At 43.2% G+C, this 20,103-nt stretch overlaps 1 protein-coding gene across 2 annotated transcripts in view; it reads right to left on the bottom strand.

Annotated features, from left to right (window-relative positions):
• Positions 1–16,676, bottom strand: part of DBX2 (developing brain homeobox 2) — a 35,431-nt gene extending 18,755 nt beyond the window's left edge. For both annotated transcript variants that reach the window (XR_010992132.1, XM_068170307.1), the window contains exon 1: positions 16,141–16,676. Coding sequence is in view for 1 of the 2 variants with exons in the window: in XM_068170307.1 (XP_068026408.1) it covers positions 16,141–16,477 (337 nt within the window). In the remaining variant the exon portion in view is untranslated. The remainder of the gene's footprint in view (positions 1–16,140) is intronic.
• Positions 16,677–20,103: the final 3,427 nt, after the last annotated feature.

Genomic DNA, 20,103 nt, shown 5'->3' on the forward strand with positions numbered 1-20,103 from the left:
CTAAAATGCAATGAGATAATCCAGTTGAGCTCTCTGGGCAGAAACTACAGGGCCTGATTCTGCTAGCCTAACATTAAACTCATCCTTGCTGAGAAAGTGCTCTGAATTTAAATAAACCATTTACTGGAAAAGGCTCTGCTTAATACAATTAAACAAACAAACAAAAGCCACCAAACCAACTGCAAAATCAACCCACAGAATAAGGCAATATTTGGTAAAATGTCTATAGATTTTTTGAACCAATCAATCATAAGTCTCTGTTATGCCTAAATGGTGTGAGAAAGTAATAAGTTTGTCTCTCTTGGTGTGAGTCAACAAAGATAAACTGATAGCAGAGCCACGGGAAAGGTGGAAAGAATCCTGTCTACCAATCCTGGATGTAAATCAGCTTGTGATTGCATCGTGATAACACGGGACTACAACAATGGACCCAAGGACCCAGCCATCACGCCTTTAGGGCAAGATAATCTCCACCCATCAAGTACCCTGGGCAGGGTGACACAATGGTTTTTACCACCTGTTTCCTGATGTGTAAGGAATGTGGGGGGACTTGTCTGGATGGAGACGGGGGAGACAGAGATTCTCCCCCCCTCCATCCAAAATCTTGCCCAAACACACAGCAATACACAGAAAGATTTCCGGGGAAACGATACCTGGATATTTACCTAAGGATTATTTCCTGGCCCTGGAATTCCTGAGGGACAATATTTGAATACATACCTAAGGACTAAAAACTGTATAAAAGACTGGAGCAACTACTGGTTTGGAGAGAAAAACGGGGAGAAAAACAGAGATGAAGGAAGACACAGGAGACAACCACGCCGCTGAGAAGGGAAAGCCGGGACAATGCTGCTCCGGAGAAAAGAGGCTGCCCGGAGGACCACAGCTCCAGCCAAAGCCTCAGCACCCTTTCTCTACAGACCCAGGCTGCCCAGAGGAGCCTCAGCACCATTCCTGTACCAACCCAACATCTCCCCAGAGGACCACAGCTCTTCTCCAGCAAAAGCCTCAGCACCCGGACCTTGACAAACGGTGCTTCCAAAACCTGGAAAGAACTTAATTACTCAATAATCCCATAGCTGTTGTCTAAAAAGATCATGGGATTTTGCATTAATCTTAATTTCTGTTCATTCTACTTAGCTATGAAACCTGCCATATTTCACTTTTGAAAACAGATTCATCATGCTGCTAGAATTGCATGCTTACAAAATGTGATCAGCATCAAAACATTTATAGCCTTTTCCACTTTTGGGTTAGGCAGTGAATAAACAGCCTAGAGCCTGTTGGTCCAAATCTCTAAAAATAACTTAATGAAAAAAAAGAAAAGAAAAAAAAAAACCTGCATGCTTAGATTTGGGGAAAAAAAAAAAACAAAAACAAGAAAATAAGAACTAAATAATCAAGAAAGACAGATAAAATAGATAAACGCATCTAAGCCATCTTGTTAATCTTTTAAAGGTTTTTCAACGGGAATAAAACCCAAAGATCACTTGAACTTAGATTCCTGAGTACCTATTAGGGCATCATAGTAAGTTTTCTGACCATTAAATCTGCTCATCTTCCAAAGCAATAAAGTATTGCTGCAGAAAATTGTCTCAGCACTTTGAAAATATTTACCTCTATATTTTATCTGAATTCATACAGGATTAGGTGAAAATTTCTTCAACTGTAATGACAAGTTCATAAGCATTTTACTGCTAGAGCTTTTCAGTGACATTTTTCAGTCTCAGTCTCAGGCTGCACCAGGGGAGGTTCAGGTTGGATGTTAGGAAGAAGTTCTATACAGAGAGAGTGATTGCCCATTGGAATGGGCTGCCCAGGGAGGTGGTGGAGTCACCATCATTGGAGGTGTTCAGGAGGAGACTTAATGGGGTGCTTGGTGCCATGGGTTAGTTGTTTAGTTGGGTTGGATTGGTTGAAGGGTTAGATGCGATGATCTTGAAGGTCTCTTCCAGACTGGTCTATTCTATTCTATTCTATTCTATTCTATTCTATTCTATTCTATTCTATTCTATTCTATTCTATTCTATTGTTTCTAATGAAATACAAACACACTCCAAGAGGAACTAGTTGCCTGTATTTGAGGTTTAGGTTTACAAAACATTTACAGAAAGGAATTATTTACATCACACATTAGTATTCTAAAGCTTCCACACAAGACCACCAAAAGTGAGAAACTGTGTCCTAAAGAGCTTAAAACAGTTGAGAATGTGGAGCCAAATATTACCCATCTCATACATCACAGTATCACAGTATCACAGTATAGCCAAGGTTGGAAGAGACCTTGAGGATCATTGAGTCCAACCTATCAACACAGACCTCATGACTAGACCATAGCACCAAGTGCCACGTCCAATCTCCTCCCGAACACCTTGAGCGATGGTGACTCCACCACCTCCCCGGGCAGCACATTCCAATGATGAATGACTCTCTCGGTGAAGAACTTTCTCCTCACCTCGAGCCCAAACCCCCCCCAGCGCAGCCCAAGACTGTGTCCCCCTGTTCCGGTGCTGGTTGCCTGGGAGAAGAGACCAACCCCTTCCTGGCTACAACCACCCTTCAGGTAGTTGTAGAGGGCAATGAGGTCACCCCTGAGCCTCCCTCTTCTCCAGGCTAAACAATCCCAGCTCCCTCAGCCTCTCCTCATAGTGCTCATGCTCAAGGCCTCTCACCAGCCCTGTTGCCCTCATCCACAGAGCTTCAACATAACTGGTGTGGAAGTTGGAAAGAATTTGACTAACTGAGGCAGCACAAGAGATGGAGAATGTAAAGATGTGCCAAACAATCTCAGCCATCCTCCTGAACATGAGGACTTGTTCTTGACAGTATCTTTTATATATTGCTAATATTACATTTGCTGCAGTTCCCAAACTCCCAGGTGTGACTGTTTTAGGCTGTGCCTTTAAGAAAGGGACAGTGCTGGAACACTCTGTCTGAGTATTTTGAAAACAAAGATAGGTCTAAACAAATTTCATTGGTAGATAGGTAAAATGCAACTTTAAGTTTTAGTTCACTTTGAGTCTCTCTCAGTTCCAGTCTATTCTGTCTTTTCAGCCTGTCTCTCTGAGCAACCAGCCGGAGCTGACCTTGAATAACAGGTAAGAAAACTAATCCTTGCATGCACTTTTGAGCCTAACAAGACTTTCCTCCTTAATAATTACCTTTTCTCTCTCTCTAACCCTTTTTTTTTTTGGGAAAAAGGGAGGTGGGGGGGAGAGAGGGGGTACAGGGAGGGGAACACTCCAGAGGAGGAGGAGGGAGTTTTGTTCTGTATTACTTTCTTTGCTGTATAATTCTGTATATATTGTAAATACTGTATATATTGTGTATACATTCACTGCATTTCATCCTGCTTGTAAATACAGCTTTGCTCCTCCGACTTAGTCAGCTGTGGTTTCTTTCTTTGTGGGGGGAGGGAGAAACTTTCACCACCACACCAGGTGAAGAGCTTTTCCTTCCTTCTTTAAAAACCACATTCCTCATTCCACTATCAAGTTTCTTTCACAGCCAGGTAAAACCTTCTGCTGCTATAAATACAATTTAATACACAGAAGGTGCCACACTCAATTATTTTGCTTTTCACACATCTCAAACATTCCTGGGCTACCACAATGCTCTGTTCCCTTTAATCATTGCTCCGGCACCTTATTCATGCCTTACAATTTTTATCAAGACACACTGGCCTTTTCTTGATATTCCATAATGGTTTCTTAACTCCCTCTAGTCCTTTGCTCTTTTTTGATAATATGATGCTTGTAATGATACATAACAGAGCCAGGAAATGTCTGGATAAACCAGAATTAAGTAAGCTATTGCTTCAGACAGATAGCACGCTCCTGCAAATAAAGATAGAAGAATAGGAAATGATAGGTTTTCTCCATTCACTGAATCTCTCAACGAGGAAGCTGCAAGCATAAAGGTCAGGAGATGGATCAGCATCAAAAATTGAGACTTTCTGCATCAGGAAACTCCAGATGAGCTATGTATTCCTATGGATGTTGCTGACAATGATTTAATGCACTAACACAGCACCATGATGCAAACAGTAGAGATCTTAACTCCTCACTATGGAAAGACATTGAGCTGCTGGAACATGACCAGAGAAGGGCAATGAGGTTCACGAAGACCCTGGAGTACATGACCTATGAAGAGTGTCTGAGGGAGATGGGGTTGTTCAACATGGAGGAGACTGTGGGGTGACCACCAGTTATTTGTTGGTCAAGACATGTGAAGCAAACATTGTTCACAGTTCACATAAGGCTGAGAATTGCTGAAACGTCAGGATATTAGTTCTGTATTTATTGGCCAGAATGAAGTACACAGTAACCAAAAGATAGCTGTTGCTTCCAGCCATGTGGAGAAAACATTAACCAGGGATCAAATCCTACTAATTCACATTCAAGATACTTAATACTTTTTCTGCTTCACATTTACACAGTACTCACCTCCAGTACTGTGTGCAGTTCTGGGCCCCTCACTACAAGAAAGATATTGAGGTGCTGGAGTGGGTCCAGAGGAGAACGACAAGACTGGTGACAGGACTGGAGAGAAAGCCTTATGAGGAGAGGCTGAGGGAGCTGGGGGTGTTTAGCCTGGAGGAGACTCAGAGGGCAACTTATCACAACTCTACAACTACCTGAAGGGAAGTTGTAGTAAAGTGGGGGTCAGGTTCTTCTCCCAGACAACTTGTGATGAGAGGGCATGGCCTGAAGCTGCACCAGGGGAGGTTTAGGTTGAATGTTAGGAAGCACTTCCTCATGGAAATGGTAAATAGACACTGGAACAGACCAGACAGGGAGGTGGTGGAGTCACTGTTCCTGGAGGTGTTTAAGGAAAGACTGGATGTGGCACTCAGTGACAAGGTCTAGTCAATGTGGTGATGCTAGGTCATATGCTGGACTTGATAATCTCAGAGGTCTATTCCAGCCTCAATAATTCTGTGATTCTCATTTTACCAAAAAAAGGACACTGTGGGGAACTCAGAATTTCAGAGGACTTTAGCGACTTAGCTTCACAGACGCATGAACATGAAATATCAATCCAGCACTCTGAAAACTGTACTACAAGCTTTCAATTTTTTATTTTTTATTTTTTTAAGTATACTTATAAAAGGATGAGATACCCCAAACTGAACAAATAATTTGCTTTTCTTTTTCTCACAGAAGATTGTTTCTTTTGACACTGTTGCTGCATGCAAATTTTGTTAGTAATGCTCGTTTTTCAGCTTTGCAAATAAAAAGCACTTTACTGAACATGCAAATGGACCTCAAGCTCATCCAGTGCTAAAACTCCAAGATGAGTTCAGATACTGACATTTTAAAATATAGTGCCAACTCTGAAGATACCATTCAATAGCCCTCCCATACTAAAAAGTCATGCTGACAGTAAGACCAGTTTTCCTTCCAACTATCTACCATTTTGAAGTAATGTTCCTGAGCACAATTCAGTTAAGATGGATATGTAATTTTTAAATGGCTTATTGTTAAAAGACAGTATCTGCTTTTCCTAATCCTAGTGTTGTGAAATGATTCAGGAAATAGTGTAGCCTGTTAGCCATCAGGGAAGGGGGAAGAAGTGAAGGCAAATTGGTTATTGAGGAAAAATGAAGTGATGGTAGACTTGTGGTATTACCCATATTGGGCTCTCTCACCAAACGCGTTGTTAGTTTGTTGGTGGTCTGTTAAGCTAGCTGATAAAAATGTGGTAGAAACCTGCCAAGAGAGCTGAAACCCCTCCAAAGAATATTTCAGAAAGCTGGTAAGAGCCAGATAACAAGAAACAGTAAGCACAGAACAGACAGACCTCAAGCTGCACAAACACTTTAATTCTTCAAATACTGTTAAACCTACACAAACTGCTTTCCGCAGTAATGCCCAGGCTTTAGCTCTAAGAACCTTAGATGATTTGTGTCCAAAAGGAGGGCACAAGGAAACCACAATGTCCTACCTCTATCCATCATTGGCAATGATTACAGTAGGCTTTTGCCAAGCCGCAGAAAAGTTTTGTGTCATGATAAGCTCTCTGCAAATACTCCAGCAGTAGCTCTGCTATCTCAGTGGTCCATTTCTGCTCCCAGACCACAAACTCTCCCAAATCACAAACCCTGGGCCTCACAATGAATCATGGCTGACCCCAGCAGTTACTGTGTTTAGAATGCAATGTTCCAGCAACAGTTGTGCACCCCAAAGTGTTTCAGCCAGCTGAAGGAGCCTCTGGGCAACAAAATGAAGCAACAACCACTACTATAGCCCAACAAAGGCATGAACCACCACATGAACCTGGCAAAACTTACTGCAAGAGCCTGTTTACAGCATCCCTAAGATCCTTACACTCCTAAAATTACTACCTATTCACTCCCCATCCATTCCTGTAAAACATGACCACATGAATGTTCAAAGAAAGTGAAGCCAAAAGGGCAGACCAGGGCACTATACACAGATCAGGTTTAAAATATTGACAAAGATTCATTGAAAGGTGTTTGAAGTTCTAAATGTGTATTTTTAAATACTACATGAAAGGCAGATGTGTGAAGTGTGCATCTATTTTTATGTTGCATCTTGGTGAGGCTTTCAAAAATTAAGAGTAGTCACACCAAAAAGGGCTTGGAATGAGCTAACAGAACAATAATCATTTTGTCACATCTATAGCAATGTAGTAGCTGATAGAGTGACACTGTAGATGAACTGAAATCATGGGAATCACTCTCAATTTTCAGAGGCATCATTCAAATGCCTTATTATTAGAGCACAATTTGCTGTACTTGTTTTTCTCTGCCTGAGGAAACACAGGTGCCTCTGGCTGGTGACAATGCATGGTCATATTTCATCTCTGTGATAACCCAAACTAGCAACCAAACCCTACACCATTTGCCAAGACTCCAAGGTGTCAGTCTTACTATCAAGAAGAAAGATGCAGCAGCCTCTGGTGCCAGAGAGATTCAGTTTCTGGGAGTGCGGTGGCAGGATGGACGCGGACACATTCCAGTGGATGTGGTAAACAGAGTCTCTACCATGGCAAATCCCATGATCAGAAACTCTATGTCTCTTGGGTATAGTGGAATTTTTGAGACTGCACATTCCTGGATACAGTCAGATTGTGAAACCTCTGTACAATGTGACTTGAAAGAGAAACAGTTTCCAGTGGGGTCCTGAGCAACAGGCAGCTTTTGACCAGATAAAACACAAGTAGTCCAAGCAATGGGTCTGGGACCTGTCTGAACTGGTCTAGACATTAAAAACATTTTGTACATGGCTGCAAGTGACAATGGTCCAACCTGGTGCTTGTGGCAAAGAGCTCCAGGTGAGACACGTGGATTTCCTCTTGGTTTCTGGAATTGAGGCTACGGAGGCTCAGAGGCAAATTATACTCCAACAGAGAAAGAGATTCTAGCTGCCTATGAAGGAGTAAAAGCTGCTTCTGAAGTAATTGCAACTGAGTCACAAATTCTAGCTCCTAGATGCCAGTTTTTGATTGGATGTTCAAAAGTAAAGGCTCTACACCACATCATGCCACAGATGCCACATGGTCTAAGGGGATGGCTCTGATAACACAGAGAGCTTGAATGAGAAATCTTGAAAGGCCTGGTCTGGCGGAGGTGATCACAAGCCGGCCAGAAGGCAGTAACTGTACCAAACCTCCAGAGGAGAGAGTAACTCATGCTAAGGAAGCTCCTCCTTAAAATGACCTTTCTGATGATGAAAAGAAATATGCTTTGTTCACAGACGGTTCCTGTCGTCTTGTTGGAAACAAGCGAAGGTGGAAGTCTGCAGTGTGGAGTCCAACACACCAAGTAGCAGAGGCAAAAGATGGAGAAGAATCCAGTCAATTTGCAGAGGTAAGATCTGTCCAGCTAGCTCTTGACGTAGCTGAATGTGAGAGATGGCCAAAGCCTTATCTTTACACTGACTCATGGATGGTAGCCAATTCTCTGTGGGGTTGGCTAAAGAACTGGAAGAAGAGTGGTTGGCAGAGAAAAGGAAAACCCATTTGGGCAGCCGACCTGTGGCAGGACATTGCTGATCGAGTCGAGAGAGTTCCAGTGAAGGTGAAACACATCGATGCTCACATTCCTAAGAGCAAAGCTACTGAGGAACACCACAACCATCAGGCAGATCTAGCTGCAAGACTTTCTCAAGTAAACATGGACTCTGATTTTGATCTTGACTGGAACCACCAAGGTGAGATGTTCTTAGCTCGGTGGGCTCATGATTTGTCAGGACATCAAGGCAGAGATGCAACATACCAATGGGCTCGTGACAGATCCATAGACATTTCCATGGATGCTATCACAGAAGTCATCCAGGACTGTGACATTTGTGCATCTATTAAGCAGGCAAAGCGAATCAAGCCCTTGTGGTATGGTGACAGATGGTCCAAGTACAAGTATGGTGAGGCCTGGCAGATTGACTACATCTCTCTACCTCGTTCCTGATCTGGTAAGCAATATGTGCTTACTATGGTAGAGGCAAACACTGGATGGTTGGAAACTTACCCAGTTCCACATGCAACTGCACACAACACCTTTCTTGGTCAGGGGAGACAAATCCTGTGGAGACATGGAACTCCAGAGAGGATTGAGTCAGACAATGGAACTCACTTCAAAAACAATTTTGTGAAAACTGAGCCAAAGAGCAGGGCATTGAGTGGATATTCCACATTCCCTACTATGCACCAGCTGCAGGGAAGACTGAACGCTACAACAGTTTGCTGAAGACCATTCTCAAAGCCGTGAAGGGTGGATCTAACACAAGCAACCTGGCTGGTAAATAGCAGAGGTTTAGTGAATCGAGCTGGACCTGCAGCTACAAAAGGTAGAGGATGATAAAATTCCTGTTGTTAGAGAAAAGAATATGTGTTTGGGTACTGTTTGGGTACTTTCTCCTTCAGGAGAGGCCAAACCTGTCCAAGGGGTGGTTTCTGCTGAAGGTCCTGGTCACACTTACTGGGTAATGCAAGAGAATGGTGAAATTCAGTGTATTCCACAAAGAAATCTAACTTTAGCTGAGTGAGTTTAACTTCAGAGTGTTGTACAGATACAGCATTATGCCCAAAAAGAAGAATCCATGAGGACTCTATAGTGCATGAACCCTAAGAACCCTGAGAGCCCAGAGTCAACTGAGAGTCCCTGCTCTTTTTCTTCACCTTATCTGCAGAGAAACAAATTGTTTTCTGTTTTCTTGTTTCCTATTTTTTGAACTTCTGAATCATCTACATCTGAGATAGCCAGAATGGACTATGACCTTCATTTACTCATTATTGTGGATATTGTTTTAGATTAGATGGATAGTATTAGCATCCAATGAAATTGTTTAGAAGGGGTGGACTGTGGTGGGTTTAGGCTATGCCTTTAAAATTCAGCAGATTTCGAGCAGGAAAGTAGAAAACCATAAATAAATCACTACTGGGTGTAAAAAGGAAAACAAAATATTATTCTAAACAAATTCATTGGGTAAATATCTGGAATAAGAGGAGCTGTACCATAACAATTCTTCCCATTCCTTTTTCTCCTCTCTTCTGATCTCGGCTGTTTTGCTTTGCTCAGGAGAGATAAAGTGCTTCTGGCTGGCCTTGGATAAGTCTTAACCCACTGCTTTTCTCTCTCTGCTCCTCTCTGTCTCTGGGGACAGGGAGGTTTGGGGGGGGGGGGGGGGGGGGGGAGGGGCAGTGGAACGGTGTCCCTGGTCTTTTTGACCAGGGAGGTTTTTGTGTTGTTTGCTAATTGTAAATATCTGTATCATATTGTAAATACTGTATATTCTGTACATATTCATTGCATTCCATTGTAGAGAGTAGATTTTGCTTGTAAATACAGCTTCATTTACTTCTAACTGAGTTGGTCTGGCAAAAAATTAATGCTGGAGGGAAATTACAACCCATCACATCTGGAAAGCTGTGGATTTACCAGCTTTGTCTTCAGCTTTGTCCTTCTTCATGATGCCCATGCACTAGTCTGCTCAAGCATTTTCTGCTTACCAACGCTTTTTGAAAGGGTAGCATTACTCTCACTTCTCTGTCTAAAAGTTCAGTGCATTGTCTAAGCTCCTTGTCTGGGCCTCCTGTACAGCCAATGAGAATAGATAAAGTGATGAATCTATTCTGTAGAGCTGCTGAACACAGATGTCTAAGAAGGTATTTTGTGTCAAGCTATGCAAGCATCTCTGTATTGACTACGGATAAGACAACATATTTAGACAACTAAATTAGACAAAACATTATTATTTAGTCAATTAAATATATAGCTGAATGAAATTCTTCTTATCCTTCATAGGCAATAGCAAAAAAATACAATCCTCAGCACAGGTAAAAGTGTTAGAAATCTAAAATACAGCCATAAAGGCACTAACATTTTTATCTTTGATTTTCAACATATTACAATTTATTTAGAAGTAATTATTTTTCCATTCTTATTTTTTTTAAACACATGAGGGTTTTTTAACATCTGTACAAACAAATAACTTTTTCACGTTGAAATTCAAGGTATTAACATAGTCACAAATTTCCAGGGGTGAGGACTGTAACAAACACCACCAAACTGTCCAGAAGGAGGAGGAGGTAAAATCTTCAACATACATACAAAGTATCTTGAGAATTGTTTGCTTTAACTTCAGAAAAAAGTCAGCCTCTCAAGGAAAATTTCCTGAAGGGGAGTCACAAGTGTCATTTCTCCAACTTCATAACTCACCTCTAAAAAACACAACCCAGGTTGCTGAAAATGTTTAGGTGTCTACCTTTATAAAGATCAGGGTCTACACACCTCATACTTCAAACAGCATCCTAGTGCTTTACATTCCTGCACTTGTGTTAATTTGGAAAAAAAAAAGTTACCTTCCCAATTGTGCTATGGCTCATGATTGACCATAAAGGAAATCTTTAGAGAAGTTACTTATTTTGCAGAACTGCATTATACAAGAATGCACAACACTTTTGGTGTGCCACAAAAGCAGATAACTTGCTTTCCAAAATTCAGGGTAATTGGTTAAGGAAAAAAAATAATCAGTCTGAAACTTGCACTCAAGTAGAGAACTTGCTTGTTGAGATTAATCCTTATCACAGTCATGTACTTTCTAAAAACATAGAGAATATATTATGTGATTTCAGAAGATCAGCTCATTCTGCATTACAAAACATGTTCCAGGGAAGCTAACTTTCCAGAGGCTAGTGCAAGCCTAGAGGGAGCTGAGAGAAAGCACTCTGCTCTTTTCTGCCTTTTATTTTACTGAAAGTTAGTGCTACATGTCACTTGAGGACACACTAGCTGCCAGCTGGTTTGAAATCAATAATTAATAAACATTTATTCACTAAGAGGGAATCCAAAATGAGGGAAAAATCAATTTAATTTCAGTAATTCCAGTATCTCCTGGTTGTCATAAACAAATGCAAGAGATTTTACCCAAAATATGGGCAATAAGATATAAAAATCAACATAAAAGAGTGTTGCAGATAGAATTTGTATCATCATCTCATGGGGAAAAAACCTGACACTGGTCCAAAGAGCTAGCCTGCAGAGGAAGGCTTGGTTTTATTTCCCTGCAATGCTACTGTTTTTCTCTCTTACCTTAGGCAAATCACCTCATTTCTTTTTTGCTCCAGCTCCTCTTCTACGCAGTAGAAATCAGAGGAGATTTCCTACTGGCACACTGTGACAATACACAGATTAAAATGTAAAGACTTCAAATGTTACAGAAAGAAAAGCTAAAACTGTATCACAGAATGGATGTGTATCATTCTAAGTCCAATTTATGTTTATGATATGCTCGTTCTAATTGCATTCTTCTGTGTTATATGCACTGTACTGTACTCTGCTCCATTGTCCTCTGATGCTTTAGGCCAAAAATCCTGTAAGATCAGTACTCCAGCAAATTTTACAATGAAAGCATCTCGCTGTTATATTTGTCTCATTGTGCTTTTCAGTTTCCTGTCTTTGTTAATTCATCAAAATGCCATGATTAAAGTAGAAAGCCAGATTTTTGCCATATATGCCCATACTCATGGTTATACCACTAATGATCATATTCTGGCTGTAAAGCATTTACTGTCACTTTCCTCTAGGGCAAATTACTTGAGAAGATCAGAGCTGCTCAGAGAATAATTTCAGGTAGCAGAGTAACTTTGCATTTCACCCTGTTAGCCAATACTTCTAGAAACCAAGTCACGAGGAAAGACAGAGAGTGAACCTCTTTCAAGCACCTGTACCACATCAGACTGCGTCTCAGCATCCTCAATGTTATTTTCCTGTCAGAAACACTGCGAAAAACTCTCAAGTCTTTTAATTTATCCAGAAGACAATGACAGGACAAGGAGAGAGACGAAATACCAGATTGGAAAGCAGAAACTGAGGACTTTTTCCATGCTTGAGTGTCCCTTAGTTTGCTCAGAACTTGTATCCGGAGCTTCCCTCATCCTTTAAGAAGCAGTGCAAGTATAAACTGCATAGCTGCAAGACGTTTCACTGGGAAACGCTGCTTTACATTTTCTATAAAGTTTTTAGCCAGGAAGAACAGAATCTGGGCATCCAGTGTTTAAATAGCTTTACCTAGTCAGGGCTATGAATACACAACTGTATGAACTCCTCACAAGGCAGAGGACAGTATTATGAATTTATTTTATCAAGAAGAAGAATCAGGCTCATAGCACACAGGTTGGGAGAAATTCAGTTCAGATAGAGAGAAACACAGCGCTTGTCACATCTGCTAAAGGAAAGGACTCAGTTCAGTGTTTCACCAGCAGCACTGGGGCTTCAAGAACAAAGTGCAAGAAAGCCTGCAGGAATCTCAGGCTGGTATAAATTGGCATACCATTGCAAAAGGCCAGTGAGTTTATCATACAGCAAAAATGCTCCTGCTTTTCAAGTTTTATGAAACACACTGCTTGTTCATGCAGCTGTACTCTTAATTTAAATAATCCACTATTTGATTACTCTTCCTTTTTAAAAAAACAACAAGATTTTAATATTTTACAGACAACATAAAGATATTTCTTCAAGGCCACTTAGTAGATGATGCATCTAGGATGTGACACTTTCTGAGTACTTGTTCACTTTCTCATTTAGGCTAATGTTGGAGAACTCAAAATGTGTATGCAGAATATCACTCGAAATAGCAAAAAGTAAATCCTTTGGATCCTGTAAGTTATGGTAATGGAAACTTGCTCATGAAAGTCTGCTGCTGAGGAGTTAACAAAGGGAAGGGCTACCATGACCAGATGTACGAGATCAAGAGTGTCATCCCACTTGGTCTCCTTTGCTGCTATGGATACGAGTTTTCCAGTTTACAGAAAGAATACAGGATTTTCAATTTTAGCACTTTTATGGAGTGTTAAAAGGTACCCTAAACCAGAGTGCTTTCTTCATGCCTTTCCTTGATAGATGCTGTGATTGTTACATGTTTTTGGAACTGTAAAAAGGTTCAGCTTGAATAGTTCAGTCCCTGGTGTGATTTTATATGCCTTCCTTTCTGAGAACTTTTGGTGACCTCACCAGAATCTTGAACTACATTACCAATACAGATTACTGATTCTAAAAGTTCTGGTCTTTTTTCAAGTCTCTTTTCTATAGCCTTTTTTTTTATTTAAATTTTAAAACCCCCTGGATTAGGCCAAGCCAGTTTGCTAGAGCGCTTCTAGGCCCTGCGTTATCTATAAAGCGCTCGCCTGTTCGGAAAGATTAATAAACTCATTTTGCTTTACAGTGGCTTTAAGGATTTAGACTGAGATTTTCCAAAATATCATGTGATTTGGGATCTTGAAAAAGGAAAGTTCATTCCTAAAAAAGCAAAAAAACCACATTTAAAAAAAAAAATCACAAAAATCAGCAAATTAAAAAACCCCTACCTGGTACAAATTACTCACTTTAAACACCTTTGCTAGGTGTTTTACCTAAGTAGGCTAAAATTCTTATTCTGACAAAATTCTATCCCTGCCTAAACAAGAAACATATCACACAGCCTGACCACCCTAGCCTTACTCGCAAATGCAACTGCCCAGCCTGAATGGCTCCTCCAGCACACACCTACACTAGAGAGAACAGCAGCCTCAGAAAACACGAAATTGGGCTCACCAGGGCATTTCCAATCTAATTTGCATTTATGAAAGTTCATACAGCTAAGAGTCCCTCATCACTCTAGCACAAGTAAGTCAAGTCAGAATCAATACATCCCTGAGAATATTTGTTGTACATCTCCATTTGCAGAAGCCCTTTTTTTTTCCCCCCCAAGTGCATAATGCATGAGAAAACTTATTATTTCTCACTGCTCTAATACAGAGCATGGTACGTTTGTCCAAAGCTCCCTCCAAAATCCCTGGGAGCTGTGGGATCAGAAAAAAAACCTTAAGATTGGACTCAAAATGACTAGGCAGACTTTGCCAAATTCATCAGCACCACTGTAGGCCAATCAAAGAATGAACTAATCCTAGAAATAAGTATTTGACAAAAATAATCATTCAGGAACTCCTGTGAAAGTTCACCTACGGTAATGAACGCTGGAGCATTTGGTATCTCTCTTTTCACAAGTGCTCTAAGCGCAGCATTTTCTCTAAAGCTTTTTATCCTTTTTTTTCCCCACCTTTTCTCGGGAAGGAAGGGGGAGTGGGGGGCACACAGGCAGGAATGGGGAGAAATATGCACTTAATTCCAGAAAGATAATACTTGTCCTATTTCCTGGCCTGGCCTATAGTTGTTTAAAATAAACATGTTTTCATAAGTGATATGCTTAAGATAACACTCAGGGCAGCTGAGGTCTGGAATATTCAGAAATGTTGATGTACACTTCTTTGCCTCCCTCCTGCCTACCTTTAAAGTACATCATGCTTGAACCTCTTTTCAATTTTGCAGAACAGTGTACAGGATTTAACTAAGATAAAATTATTCTTGAAAACAACCGTTATTAATTCTGCTTCTAAAACAAGCCATTAGGTTTCACACCTTAAAGCTTTACTTCAAAAAGCACGGCTCTCCTTGTGCAATCATCAATACATTTAAAAATACACGATGCTAAAATAAAAACTCTTCAAATACTATATAAGACTGAAATGTACTGATGTAATGGAAAGGCAAAACATACTCTAGATAGCGAGTCGAACAGCGAATTTTACGCATTTCCTTTGAATTCAGCTACAGTCAGTTCCATAACTGACATAAGCGCGCATTCCTAAAACGTTGTTCATGCCCAGACAAAACATACTTATATGAAAAACGGCACATTCAATAAACACAACGTGTGCTGTAGAACTAGTTATTTCCACTTCAATGACACTGCTTACTGCCGGCCTGTTCGATGGAAAGCCGCTGGCATCCCCCCCTCTAAGGGAACACCGCGGGCCGGACAGGTCGCTGGAAAACTGGTCGAACCGGCACAAGTGACACGTCTCTCACTACCCCGTAAAGCGCTGGCTTGTACTCTAACACCAGACCGAATTGTTAATCACAGTCCTTTTACACAGCTTTAAAGTTTTTGTTTGTTCTGGTGGTGGGTGTTTTTTTTTTTTTGTCCTGCCCTCGGTTTTGCACAAACGTATGAAAATTGCCTGTTTTGCTTAAGTTGATTTTCCTCTTCGTTGCAAGAGCTCAGTCCTTCAGCCCTTGCTGTCCCCCTGGGACGTGGCACACCGGGAGGGGGCTGCTGCCGCCTGCCTCCCGAGTTATCGCTACCGAGAGGAACGTGACCGCTCGTCTTTCTCCCAAAACTAAGAATTTCAGACCTTCTCGGAGCGCCTGTTGGCGTTAAGCCGTTTTACCATTCCTTTAGGCTGTGAAGAACTGGTAGACCTGAAAAGAACTGCGACCAAGGGCAGTTAAAAGTGCTCGTCACGACCAGCACAAGCCTTTGCGGCACTCTCTACACTACAAGTGCGCCGGCCAGCGCACTTTAAACCCACCGTCCGGCTGCCGCCTACCCGGTCCCGAGCCCGCTTCTCGAAGTCCCGTCGCCAGCGACAGGGCAAGATTCTGGCCCCGGTGGTACAGCACCCAGTGGGGCACGGCGTGCCACCACCTCCGGGATCGTTGGAGCGGCTTGGAGGAAGGGAGCGGCCGGCTCTCTCCCTCCCACTCTCCTCGCCGTGCCGAAACCCGGGTCCGAGCCCTTTCGAAACCCCTTTCCATCCCCTCTCCCCGGCGGCGGTACGCGGCAAGGGGCCAGCGCTCACCTGTGGCTGCCGGCGGGAAGACGCTGCCTCTCTCCGCTGCCGGAGCCCGTGCTGGCAGGCGGCCGCCGTCCGCCGCAGAGGGGTTAAGCACTTGAAAAGCCCATCTTGTCGGGTAGAGACCCCCTGAGGGGCTGATTTGTTCCGCCGCGGGGCACAGCTTGAGGGGGACGGGGCTGGCGGGGAGGGGACGGAGCTGGGCAGGGCTCGGCGGCGCCCCTGCTCGCAGTAAGTTCTCGATGAGGAAACTTTTGCCCAGGTTGCCGAAGCCTGGCGCCGCCGGCAGGTTCAGGAGAGCCGAGGAACCCACCAGGTCCCAGTACAGGGCACTGGGCAGCATAGCGAGGGCTTTCACCCCGCCTCGCCCTGCCCGGCCCAGCCCAGCCCGGCCGCCGCGGCCCTTCACTGGGCAGGGACGGGGAGCCGGGCTATAGGGCTGGGCGGGCGTACAGGACGCCTCTCCGAGGGCTGAGGGGAACGGAGCGGAGAACTCGTCGGGGCTCTCCGTGGAGATGCGGCGCTCCCCTTCGCCGGGCTGGAAGGTGTGTCCAAGCGTATTCATTATGTCAGCCGGGGACGGGGAGTGATGGACACGGCCAACAATGCCGCCTTGCCCGACAGCCTCCCCGGGGGAAGGGGGGTAGGGCGGGGAGTTGAATGGCCCCGGCTGCGTCCTGGCGCACGGGTGGTTGTCCCACTTTACCCGCCGGCCCCCCCCGGACCCGCCGCCCTGCAGAGAGGCGAGGGGCGCTCCCTGAGGGGGGCACCGCTGGTTTCCCGACACGGCGGCGAGCTCGCGCCTCCCGCTGCGGGGCAGCACCTGTGCGGAGGGGAAAGGAAAGGCCTCTGGCCTCCGTCCCGACAGGGAGGTGGCACCGGTGCTGGCCGCAGCGAGATCATGCCGACCTAATGATCCCATGAGGTAATGGGAAGATAGTCATTAGCTCACTCCCCCAGGGCTTCTTTTTTTTAACTTTTTTGCTTTGGTTATGCCCTTCCACATGCACGCCGGAGTTTCAACATTTGTCTTAATAAATCCAATTAAGATCAACGTGGCACCGTTAATCATGTTTTCCTCAAGATGTGGGACTGCTTTCTGTGAGCATAAACATCCTTTGGCAGAGGTGGCAGAGTCCTGGCCTTCTTCCTTGCATGTTTTTTTTTACTTGTTTTCTTACAAACCACGCAGGGTGGTGAAGATGTCTCATGTTCCAGTTCAAACAGAACTGGGAAGTTCTGCAGAAAGTTAAAATTGGATGCCATTCCCAAAGACTTGAAAGCATCTCCCTGTTTTTCGGATGAATCCTGTTATTTCCCACATCATTCTGGAGAAACTGGCTGGTCATGGCTTGGGCGAGTGGATGCTTGGCTGGGTAAAAAACTGGCTGGATGGCCAGGCCCAAAAAGCAGCGGTGAATGGAGATAAATCCAGTCGGGAGCCAGTCACAGCTAGGGTTTCCCAGGGCTTAGAATTGGGGACAGTTCTGTCAGTGATCTGGACAAGAGGACTGAGTGCACCTTCAGTAATTTTGCAGATGACACTTAAGTTGGGAGGGTAGGAAAGCTCTGGACAGGCTGGATCAATGGCTTGAGGTTCAAAATGCCAACTACTGGGTCCTGCACTTGGGTCGCAACAACCCTGTGCAATGTTCCAGGCTTGGGCAAGAGTGTCTGGAAAGTTGCCCAGTAGAGAAAGACTTGGGGGTGTTGATTGACAGCTGGTTGAATATGAGCCAGCAGTGTGCTCAGGTGGCCAAGAAGGTGACAAGCATGACAGGGGAAGTGATTGTCTCCCTGTTCTCAGCACTGGTGAAGTCTTGAGTACTGTGTTCAGCTCTGGGGCCCTCACTACAAGACATTTTGGTGCTAGAACAGATCCAGAGAAGGGCAGCAAAGATGGTGAAAGATCTGGAGAGCAGGTCTTATGAGGAGCAACTGAGGGAGGCAGGGTCACTTATTCTGGAGAAAAGGAGATTCAGAGAAGAACTTATCAATCTCTACAACTACCTGAATGGAGGTTGTAGTGGGGTGGGTGTTCGTCTGTTCTCCCAAGTAGCAACTGACAGGACAAGAGGAAATTGCCTCAAATTGTGCCAGGGGAGGTTTATGTTGGATATTAGAAGAAACTTCTTCACTGAAAGCATTATCAAACACTGGAATGCACTCCCTGGGGAGGCAGTAGAGTCACCATCCCTGGAGGTGTTTAAAAGACACATAGATGTGGTGATAAAGGTTTAACTCCAGACTTGGTAGAGCTAGGTAATGGTTGGACTTGATGATTTTAAAGGTCTTTTCCAACCAAAACGATTCTGTGATTCTCTGATTCAAAGCAGCTGTTCACACATCTAATCTCTCTGCTTTAATTTTGTATAGCAGAATGGCATAAATCCTTGGATGTCAGGGTTCATAGTTAAAAACAGCTGGAAAAGTGGAATCATGTATGTCCTCAGGCAGCAAATAGGAAGGGTGGTTTAACTGCTGTGGTACTAAGTGATACCTTGGGAGATATGAATTAAGCACATATATATCCCAAGCTTTCTTTTACTGCTTTAAGTAGATTGGCCCTGCCAGAGTTTGAGTGCTTAGTCCATTGGCACCAAGGTGGTGTTACCTGTGGTGAATGAGAATCTGAGTTGACCCATTTTCCAAAGTGGCTGTAAGTATGAGGATGAATAAGACCAATATGAGCTTATCTGACAATTTTGCTCTGACACAATCTCATTCTCTAACTGTTCCACAGTATTTACAGATCTGAAGGCTTTCGTCTTTGTAAATTCAAGATATTCATGCAAGTATTTTACTTGTGAACACTCTTTGAGACTGGAGTTGCCTCTTGTTGTGAAAAAGGTCAGAATCCAACTTGGGTTCTGGCAGTATGCATCATTGTAATGTTAAGGATGCAGAAATACATATTTATCATGTTTCTATATTAGCTGGATACACAGAGTAAGTAGGTATTCGTGTGGTGAATAGGTTTCATTTCATTTGCTGCTGCTGACTTTGAAGGTACTTACTCTTCGTTTGGATTTTGCCAACTGATTAATTTATGTTAACTAGACTGAAGGAGAGGAAAGTTTACTTAACTAGATATCTTGGCTTGCACTGAGTGATTGGAAGACATGAAGATACACTTCTTAGGTTGCAGAGCTTTTAAAAATGGAGTACATGGCACAGACGCTAAATGCTCAGCAGTCTCAGTCATGCCTTTGCAGCGCAAGTGTTGAATATGGTCTTACTCTCAAAGCAGACAATTTATTTAACATACTAAGCACAAAATTGGTGGAACTAAATCAAAGTGATTCCATTTTTACACCAGCTCTGCCCTTTCTCACTTGGCATTTTCAGCCTTCAGCTGATGGATCCCTCCCTTGTAGCTCCTTCCCTGTAGCAATCTGCGTTAAGCTGAATCCTGCCATTAATTCTACTTTTTCTTACAAACCTTTCAATTGCTTGAACAGGAAGCATGCATATTAGTTGTCAGATGTTCCTTTCAACTTTTCTCCCAGAAACTTTTTCTAAACTTGTTGACATTCTACTTACTTTCTTCTAAAGCTGCCAAATACATGACTAGTCATAAGCTGCAGCAGCCAACCACAAAATCCAAATAACAGAAACAATTCTTTATTCATTTCCTCATTTTACACTCTACCAGAGTCAATGTGTATCTACAGCATTTGCCATCTTTTCGTACATGTTGGTTTTCTGCAGACTTTTTGACAAGAAGAACCTTTCTGGCCAAGACAGCCATTTAAGCACCGGTCTGCACTCCAGTGAATTACTCAGTCAGTGAATTATTCAGTCATCAGCAAGTTTGCAGATGACGCCAAGTTAGGAGCATATGTTAGTCAGTTAGAGGGTCGAAAGGCTCTGCAGAGGGACCTCGAACGACTGGACAGATGGGCAGAATCCAATGGGATGTCATTCAACAAGTCCAAGTGCCGAGTGCTGCACGTTGGCCACGGCAAT

The sequence above is a fragment of the Melanerpes formicivorus genome, unplaced genomic scaffold (genome assembly GCF_026170545.1).
Source record: "Melanerpes formicivorus ecotype bairdi unplaced genomic scaffold, bMelFor1.0.p_v2 SCAF_3, whole genome shotgun sequence".
NCBI lineage: Eukaryota > Metazoa > Chordata > Aves > Piciformes > Picidae > Melanerpes > Melanerpes formicivorus.